Source organism: Pygoscelis adeliae, unplaced genomic scaffold, assembly GCF_000699105.1.
Source record: "Pygoscelis adeliae isolate BGI_AS28 unplaced genomic scaffold, ASM69910v1 Scaffold386, whole genome shotgun sequence".
Taxonomy (NCBI): Eukaryota; Metazoa; Chordata; class Aves; order Sphenisciformes; family Spheniscidae; genus Pygoscelis; species Pygoscelis adeliae.
The window spans coordinates 83,506-93,720 of record NW_008824940.1 but is presented as its reverse complement, the minus strand read 5'-3'; the positions used below and the strand labels follow the sequence as shown (position 1 = coordinate 93,720).

Below are 10,215 nucleotides of genomic sequence, written 5' to 3'. Positions count from 1 at the left end.
GACAAATCTCTGTATCCAAATTCAAATATTGTATGGAATATAACAATGAATATTGAAAACACTGTCCAAATACAAGATTTAGTTGTATGTAGCTTTGCCAAACTAAAAAAAAACCCCAGAGCTAAAGCAGGTTTCATGATTCTCCTAATATAAGTAAAAGAAGGATTATATGTTAGATCTTAAAACTATAATGGGGAGGGAAAATAAAGTTATATAAGAACATTGGAAATGAACAGAACAAGTGACTGCTAAAACATTTCCATGTAGGCACATGACTGAAGAGTAGATCCTTGTGGTTACCTGACAGCGCAGCCTGACTTCTCAAGGATTTGGGCAGCATGCCCACTTTTATTACAGTCAAGAAAACTGACAACCACTAGAATGTTTCTTTTTAAATCCACTCAAGGACCCTGAATAAATTTTTTAAAAGTGGAAATTTGTTTGCAGTTCCCCCATCAGAATCAATAAATATGTGACATAGGGCAGGCATATTAAATATCATGGTACTGTTTTAGGACTACCAGGTCTACAACAGGAATTTATAAACACCTAATAAAAATAGGGTTGGCCTAATTATTTAAGCAACATGTCAGGTGCTCAGACACCCACAGAAACCAAGTAAGTGCCAATTAACTTAACTCATGCTTGTTGAATTACTCCTGTATTTCCTCTTCAGATCCTGAGACTAGAGGAAAAGTAGTTTATCAGAAAATTGCTTCCATTCCAAGTTACTTCGTTATTGCTTTTTTACCATAATGTTGCACCAAAATGTTATCATCTCTGTGTTTTGTTACGTAAAAGAGTAAGCTATCACCTTAGGTGCTCTACTTCCTATGAAAACAAATGAACACAGAATAATATCTCTGAGAAAAGCATCTATTTCTTTTTCTTTATTATTATTTCTCCTCATTTCTTCCCTTTTTTTTTTTTAATTTTTTATGGCATCATTTTAGCCTTAATTCAAAATAAAAAATGTGCTGTCTTGGAGCTTCTTGATAACTTTTGGCATTCAAAAAAGGAGAGGTTACTTTCTCAGACTGGTCTGCCAGAAGCCCAAGAATCTTGAAAAGTCTCCAAATATGCCGGGGATGGTGGACGAGACATAAAAGCAGTCATTTATTGCCAAAGGGGATAGACTTCAATGCCTTTGGTTTTGCAAGTCTCTGCACCTATTAGAATATAATGCTTTTACTGCATTGGGTAATGCATTTAGTGATCCAAAGCAAAATGAAGTGAATGGAAGGATTCCCAGAGGTTTCAGTGAGCTTTGAATGAGATTTTTTTTCTGCAGTTTTCTCCCTGGGGAAGGAACATGCATTCATTAAGCACTGTGCATTAAAGTAACACAATATGAATGCTATGCAACTGCGTAAAATACAGTTGCTATCACTTACTTGACTTAAAGTATCCTCAAATGTTTTGCTTCATGGCATTAAAAGTAATTCATTTTCTTGGGCTGTTGTTGCTAAGGTTTGGTTTATATAAGTGTTTCAAGAAGGCGGCAATCTGAAAAATACCCAATTACTAGCACAGCAGAGAACTCGTTATTCTTCCAAATGCCTCTTTTGAAAATGCTTTAAAAGTTTTGGTTCTGTTGATTCAACAAAAGAGAAGGTGTTTCAAAATAAATAGAATAACAAGGGAATAGTCATTCAATGCTCTGAAGAAAAGAACCGTTTTCTAACACTTCTCAACAATTCTGTGCTATTGCACCTTGATATCCTCCCCTTTACTACCCCACCTTATACACAGCGTGGCCATAAAATATGTAGAAGCATATTCTATGTCTCTGTGTCCCTTACGATGCCAAGACATTCCTTAGTCCATATTTTGATGAATACATACTGCCGTTTTTGTACCGTGGGTCTAATACTTCCAGAAGGCGTTGGATCTAAGCATGTGCTGAGTATTGCATGGATGGTTACATCACATTCCTGATTTGTGTGCCATAGAGTTTCTCTGCATAGATGAAGTCCAGCAAACCCTCGGTGCAAGGGAGCTCCCAGGCTCATGCACAGGACTCGCGTAGAAAGCTCAGGGTTTCTTGAGGGTTTCATTGTGGATGTGTGGTCACACTGATCACCCAGCTGGCAACCAGGATTTCTGCTCAGCTGGCCGATTGGCAAGAGCTACTGGTGTAGCTGGGTGCACAAACATTTATCTAGCCCAAGTTTCTAAGTGGAAAACAATGACACAACCAGAGGAATACGGACATAGAGTATCAGATGTGGGTAAGACTTATACACATGAACGTGTGGGAAGGGCAACTGATCATTGGAACCCTGCTATTTTGGATCACCATTCCTGACCATTCCAGCAATGGATTAGCCAAACTGGAGGGAGGGTATTCAACCCCAGCTTTCTGGATGAGTTCCTTACCACCCCCTAACACAGCCAGTAAGGGTGAGTCTGGTCACAGGACCCCTCACTAGTCTTCTGTAACAAACACAAAATAATTTCATCACTATAAAAGAGGTTGACACCTGGTGAATATTTCTCTGCAGATACTCCCTATACAGAAAATCATTATTTCATGTCCTTGAAGGAAGCAGGACGCAGTATTGCTCAGCTTATGCTAAAACTGTAGAGGAAGAGAACCTTTCTGCTTTCTGAAACAGGCACTGCAGGTCTCCCTTCCTAGAACAGTAGCTTTGTTGGGATGTAAACTCTCTCATAGTTTATTCTTATCTGTTGTAACAAAGAAATCAATCAACTTTGTAGAAGAATAAGGAAAAAATTGCATATTGATTTCTTTATTACTATGTTGCTGGTATTAGAATTTGACCCTATATTCTTAGCCAGAATTTCAAAATACTATGGAGATAATAATTCCACAAAAATACTACAAAATTTACCAAAGAGATAGAATTATATTTCATTTGGAAGAGCCTTTCTAGATGTTTTTCCTATGTGCAGCAAACATGAGCCTCAGCTGGAATTAATTTCATCTGGGCATGCTAACACTGCAGAGCTTCTTGGCAGGGTATGTTTGCCCAGTTGGAAATGTGGGTGGAAATCTCCACTACAGTGATTGTACCACCTCTAATTCTCAAACCAGCTAATTTGGAAGAAACTTGGAGTATATCAGCATGGAATCGTGTTGTGCCATCTAGACAGTCTTCGGTGACTCCAAACTTGCTATCTACAGAGCCTGAACACTCCTTGCCAAGATTATCTCTTTGTTGACTTTCTTTTCAGAGGGTTCACTTGGTAATATTGACTGAATTGTCTGAACAAATGTTTAAGAAATTATCCATTTGAAATTCTGAATTAATATATGAAAGGCTTTCAGTTTGCATGGAAAATATACATATCTCCAAGTGAAGAAGTGAAGCTGAAACGACTGTTGTAGTCACCAGATTTTTAAGTGATGCTTTCTTATTACCAACAGAAGAGTAACACAATCTATGCAGTTTTTGAAGTTGCCCTATATATGCTCCATTTGAACAAATTACAGTATTTGGAATAAGACTAAATACGATACTGAGGGTAAGGCAGAACAAAATACAGTATGCTTTTTGGAATGGATCGTGATCTGTACAAACAGTCAAAATTTGTGCTTTCATTGCTGCTAGCACAGTTTTATGATCCCAGTCCCTGTGATGCTGGACTGCTGTAAAGAGGACTCTTCAGGGAGTATATCTCGTGACTCCTTAGACTATTGTAAACCGATCTACCTCTGAGCTCTCTTCCAGAAAATTGTACAAAGCCTGAGCATGCATGAAATTCTGCTGGGAATGCTATCAGCAGAAGCATTCAGGCTGTGCCCATGCTGAAAAGAGCTGTCGGTCTGACTAAACAAAGAATCCAGTCTGTAATCTGTAAGCCCATCTACTGCATCTGGCCTGGATTAAAAAGACCATAAAGTTTGAGTGAGAGGATATTTTTGTGCGTAGACAGGATGGAGGTCTGCAGGCGACACTTGAATCAGAACATGGACAAATTCTGCTGTGAAGCAAAGACATCAGCAGTTACTCTCTGAAAAGGTTCTCCAGAGAAACCTTCTAGGTGTATACATGTTATGTATAAGTATTTCACATATACATATATATATTTATGTACATTTATATATCCATTGGACTAAGTGCCATATCTAGAAACATCAAGATATTCGAGAGTCTAACAGTCCAGAAAAGACCAAACAGAGTTTATAAGGTCTCCGGCCAGATAGAATGTCCAATTTTCATGAAAGTGCTTTCAGAAATCCAGCCAGGTACCTAAATACTTCAGAAAAATCTGGCTTCTAAATGCTGAAAACTAAGTGTCAAAACTAGTAAAAACTCATTAAAAATCCATACCTTTGAACCCTCCAGCCATCCCGCCAGCCAGCAGACCAAATGCAAGGGTATTGCAACAGTTTAACACCACACTGCTACCACTTTCTCCTGTATTCTTATCAGATGCATATTTACACAGATCTTTCAGAAACTCAGAATTAGTACAAATATTTCTTCTTAAAACAAATAGGTGGTACAAAATGATTTCCTTACTTTTGGGAGGGAAGCTCTTGATCCTGAACTTTGCGTGGTCATTGTCAAAACTGTAGTGATACCCAGTGCGACTCTAGCTGGAGCAGCATCCATGTTGATCCAGAAAGAAACCCAGGACAAAATGACAATCAGCAGGCTAGGAATGTACATCTGGATTAAATAGTATCCCATCTGACGCTCCAAATGAAACTTGACTTCAATGCATGTAAACTTTCCTAGAACATGAAATTACTTTCATAAATGCTTTTTGCACATTTTTATCTTGTTTTCTGAACATAAGTTAGATGCGTGGCCTGTTTCCTAACCTAATAGTATAAGCTGGTCCTGATACACAAATGCGAGTCAGCCATTTGTTGCACTCTAGCTTGGGAGATGCATGGGACCCCTGACTCATATTAACAGAAAACGAATATTAGCATGGTTGTTTCACCTCCAAAAAATATAACGTAATGTTCCTTTCCTCAAATTTTAATAAGATTTTACTTTAGTCAAATATAATATTTAGTATTAAAACGGGACAGCATTTTGCTCTGTTAATTACATAAGATTAAGTAAACATACTTAAACAGACAAATTGTAAACAATTAGTCTTGCAGTCCTATGGTAAATCACACCCCTTCTGGTGTGATCATTCTGGTCATGTCATTTGCTTGTGTCTGTGGATTGTTTCTCACAGCAGAATCAACCCAAAGCCTACTTTGAATTTTGTCAAAAGTCTCACTCCAGGAAATCCACAACCACCTCTTGTGGGAGGTGAGTGATTCTTCAAACAATAGCTGCCCCACAGGGGGAGCAGAGGACAGAAGTTTAGGATTGCCTGACAGGGGAGCTAGTCATGCAGCGGGGGATGCAGAGTCCTGAGTTGCAACAGTTCGTCAGCTACTAATGCAATCACTCTGTGTTGCGCTCCAAATTACTGTGTATCATGGCTGTGCTTTAGGTACTGTGAAGGCTCTCACTCGAGGCAGACTTATCCAAGTACAAAAATGTCTGTCCTTCCTGAGATGTCATGCAAGGTTTCAAAGGACCCCTTTTGTCTTGGTTGGTCAAATGCATGAAGATGCATCGTTCCTTGTTCATCCTTTCAGGCGAAATTAGATTTTTTGCTCCTTTTTGTGATGCATGCATATTTTTTTGCTAGTCTAGACAGCTGGATGGCAAGGTACGACAGTTGGCACAAAGGACAATGCAGAAGCTGTTTGGCAAAGAGAGGAGGGGAGAAGAACGGAATAATATCTTTTGGCAGGACAGAAGCTCATATATGAGTGGCCTGACCTGTTGAGTTGCCTGACCTGTGACCCTGAAGACAGACTCTGAGACCTGGATAGCGACTGATCCTGACCAGTCTGCCCGTACAGAAGGGGACTCGAAAGGTGTGGGGTGGCCACATGCGGCAGCAATGGCATTAGAGTAGCTCAATCTGAGAGTAGCTCTCCAGATCCCTGTGGTGCAACCTGGACAGAGCGCCTTGCAGTGTGGGTAGGAGGAGAAGGCTGAATAATACAGCTTTTATCCACGTTTGAATTTCACAGCAAACCTGAAGGAGCATGCTACAGAGAAGACAGCAATGCGGGTGCCTGTAGGCAGAGTTTTCTTTTCCTTGAATACTGCTTTTCAGTTCCCCTGGCCAGGCCACACACTTTTAACTTTTGTTAATTAGACATTAATTTTGTTTAACTACATGTAATGGGAGCTACTAATTGGCATTTTTATTTTTTGTGGGAAATCTTCATGGGTATACAAGGAAGCTATTGCTCATGCTTTTCCCCCTCTCTTACTTTCTGTGTTTGACCCTGCAAAACAGTTATCTGACAGTAATTAGAAAAGCAGATGAACTCACTTATTCAGAGTTATGTGCTGGGAAATGGCTAAACTTTGTACCAACCAAATTACAAATGGATAAGCTCTGTCTATTGGAATTTACTCTCAACTATCCCCTTTAAGTGTGAGAAAAGATGAGAAATCACAGCAGTCCCCCTTTCCATGGGTCTTGGACTGTGGAATCACAAAGTTGTCCTTCCTTGGCACTTCGGGCCCCAAAATGAGAAGCTGTATTTGTAAAAATTGAAAAAAATATTTTTCTTTTCATAAAAAATGAATGTGACTTATTTTTGTCAGAGCCATGTTGTGTTATTTCACAGAGTGAAACAAATGTATTTGATGCAACCAGATTGGCTCTTACGCTGAAATGATGAAAAAGCTATTTTAGATGAGAGGGATTATATCTAATCCCAGCGAGCACCCAGCAAACCATTCTCTAAATGCTGTATCTATTAAATAAACTCCAAGCAGCTAAATCCAAATTTTAACAGAGTTCTCTCTGCTCTGTAAAGATAAAGATAGAAAATACAGCATTTGAAATTTCAAAATAACAAATATAGGAAAAAGATTACAGTATTAAGCAAACTTTTAATTTCCCAGCATTTCATGTCTGTACACTATTCACATCAGCAGTGAAAGCATTGTCTTTTCCAATACTACATTTCATAAATTAGACCACACATAAATGCTGGTGAAAATTTGATATTTTTCCTCTTTGGCACTTTGATATGCTGGAGAAATAAATCAAATTCAGAAAAATCAGTACTTTAAAAGTGCTGAATCAATATTTAAGAAAAGATTCAGTTTGTTAAAAAATTTCCATTATAAGGAAATAAAAGCAACTAGTTTTTTAATCAGTTTTTTAAGATTTTAAATTTCTTAAGGATTTTAAGGATATTAGAGTATGTATATTAGAATATCTTTAATGAAATTAAAGGAAATTTGGAAACCAAATCTTTCAAACAAACAAAAATAAAAGGGAGGAAATTTCATTTTTTCAGATTTAAAAGTGTGGCTGAATCAAATTTTAATTTCAATCTTTTTTTAAATTTTACCCATCTTCTCCCCTTACAAATTGACAATAGATACCATTAGAGCAATTAATAGAAAAAAAATAGAATAACGCTCACCAGTGTTGTAATGTTTTGTGCAATAACCAAGTTCTTTATCTTCTTTCAAAATAAACTGTGGCAAGGTTAAACCCTCTGCAACTTGCACCGGTCCATCACTTAGCCACTCAAATATCAGATCATTCATAGTGTAGCCAACTACAATAAAGAAATCAGAGTTTGTCAGATGGCTAGAAAACACCAAAAGCAAATATTATTGTCTGAGAAGCATGTCTTTTATTACAATACGTTATCTCAGTTGTATTTTTAAACTATCTGATTAACAACAGCACTATTGCTGTTAGTTATCAGTTACTATTACTGCACTATCACTCTATTAAGTGCAACAAATAACACCGTTATATTCTGAAATACTGCCCTGGTTTGCCACTAAAAATTAATTTTGCTGGCCCATCAAAGATACTGTTTACAACTGAAATGACATTTCTCTGTGCCTATGTCTCAGCCTGCATTTTGCTTTATTTTCATTAGTCTTTGATGATGTAGTTGGTGGGCACCAACAAAATAAGGATTTCTAGACTGCAGAATGCTGGGCTCTTACCAAAAAGAAAACTGCAGCTTTTGTAAACCTGTGAAGCTACCACTGAGAGGTGCGGAGGAGAAAGAGAGAGGCTTCAACTCACTGAAGTCTCTTTTTGACTGCAATGGCTACATATTTATGGGTAAATTAAACAAGCTGTGTGCTGACAGCTACACGGTACAGATGAGTGTGTGCCGGTACCCAAGTCCGTGCCTTGGTCGTATTTAGCTTACTAGCATAAGCGTACCTACAGGTCTCTGCTTCATCAAGTATGTTCCTTCCATTTTTCAAAAGATCACAGCATGTCTTGATCAGACATAGTTAATCCTTGGCTGTGTACTAATTGCTCTTACTTTCCTGAGATTTAATTTCTCCCGCACAGCATCGCTGTGCTTATCCCTGGGAGTGATGCAGCCCTGATGGGTGAGGTGATGTGCCCCGGGAGGGGGAAAGGGAAGGGAGCAGGAACAGCACAGAGACAGGTGACCTGCACAGTACGGTGATGGACAGTTAAAGCACTGTTCCTCCATGATTTTCCCTTACAAAATAAGAATATTGAGTCTCACCACACAAATACGACAATGTAGATACTATCTAACCATCGAATGTTACGGTAAAATCTTGTTCTTCGCTAGATAGAGTAATTGGACACTCACAGCTCTCTAGCTGCATTGTACATGTCTGAACATCCATAGGAAAATTCTTCAAATCCATGGGACAGGATAAGGTTAAAGTAAGCCTAAAATTGGAGGGGAAAAAAAAAAGAAGCTATTGTTAGAAATCTACAGGTTTTATCAAAAGCCCCCTATTTAGAGTTTAAAGGATCAAGACCAAATCTTAACACCTCAGAGGTTGGACTCGCTCTCCCCTCTGAGCTTTTAAGGACCTAATCGCTGTGAAGACAGAGCAGGTAAGCAAACCAGGCGCTCGCTGGTTGCACTGGATGAGCAGAACAGGGACAGAGAAGACAACATCAAGATAGCAAGAAATGTTCTCCACTAATGTACCAGTGAATGTTTTATGTATAATACTGAACCCAAATGATGCAAAAGCTGAAATGACTGATCATGTGACACACATTTTTAAGCTTTGTTTTGGAAAAGCAAAGGAAGCAAACAATAACCACAGGGTTTTTTCAACAGAAAGTGCTTTTGTTGTGTATGAAGCCCATTTTCAATCCTTCATTCTTACTGCTTAGCCATTAAAAGAAAGAAAAAAACCACCATACAGTAAAAGCTAGAATCACGTAGCATTAAAAGATAAAGAGCACAGTCAGAAGAAAGTAAGCCTAAAGGAACATTATCATACAAAATAAATTTCTCTTTTAATTTTTAAGTTGTTATTGTCCCATATAAAGCATAATTTTACTTGGATGGGAATATTCTTAATGTTTCTTTCTTTCTTCTTTTTTTTTTTTAGTTCAGTTTACTTTTTCACATTTGATTGAAATTTGTTTCAAGACTTCTCCTCTACTTTATTTCTTTTCTTGTTTGTGTGGGGAGAAGAAACCATTTTTAACAAACCAAGACACTGGGATGACATAATTACAAACTACTAGCTGCTTTGAAAAACAGAAGAATTGTTAAGATTTTGGGTTAGGTCATATAAAAAGAGTACATTTTTGTTTCAGATTACCTTCAGCACAAAAAACACTTTGACACAAAGAAAGCAAATAAACAAAACCCTCTGCGCCCATTCACCATCAAGGACAAGAACTAGATTGTCTGATTTGAAGGTACACTGAAACATTAACACAGTACAATAAGAATAACTTTTTATTTATGCCAGTGAACCCACGGGCCAGTTGCTAACTTTGAAAGTATGTTGTCCCACAGACAAATGTGATCTGTATGGAGAAATACTTCACTTAGCTCTGTCTCCTGTGGTGATTTTGTGCTTCTCACCACATACAGCTGATTCAAGCTCTTTCAGTCTATTTCTTCATTATTAGGAAGCTCCCTGATCTGGTGCGGCCTTCGGACTACTACCCGCTGTTGGTTATACAGGCTGGCAGCGATGAGGTGGCAGAGAGAAGTCCTGCAGTGATCAAAAGGGACTTCAGGGCACTGGGGAGACTGGTCGAAGGATCGGGAGCACAGGTAGTGTTTTCCTCAATCCCTACAGTGGCAGGGAAGGACACTGGAAGGAACAGGAAAACACTCCTAATCAACACGTGGCTCAGGGGCTGGTGCCGTCGGAGGAATTTTGGCTTTCTTGATCATGGGGAGGTTTACATGGCACCGGGCCTGCTGGC

The 10,215-nt window shown here is 38.6% G+C and overlaps 1 protein-coding gene across 2 annotated transcripts in view; it reads right to left on the bottom strand.

The window, feature by feature from the left end:
* GLRA2 (glycine receptor, alpha 2) overlaps positions 1 to 10,215 on the bottom strand; it is a 129,524-nt gene that overhangs the window by 76,025 nt on the left and 43,284 nt on the right. For both annotated transcript variants that reach the window (XM_009325458.1, XM_009325459.1), the window contains exons 5-7: positions 8,618 to 8,700; positions 7,442 to 7,579; positions 4,491 to 4,705 (exon numbers count right to left, since the gene is read on the bottom strand). In XM_009325458.1, coding sequence (XP_009323733.1) covers positions 4,491 to 4,705; positions 7,442 to 7,579; positions 8,618 to 8,700 — 436 coding nt within the window. The remainder of the gene's footprint in view (positions 1 to 4,490; positions 4,706 to 7,441; positions 7,580 to 8,617; positions 8,701 to 10,215) is intronic.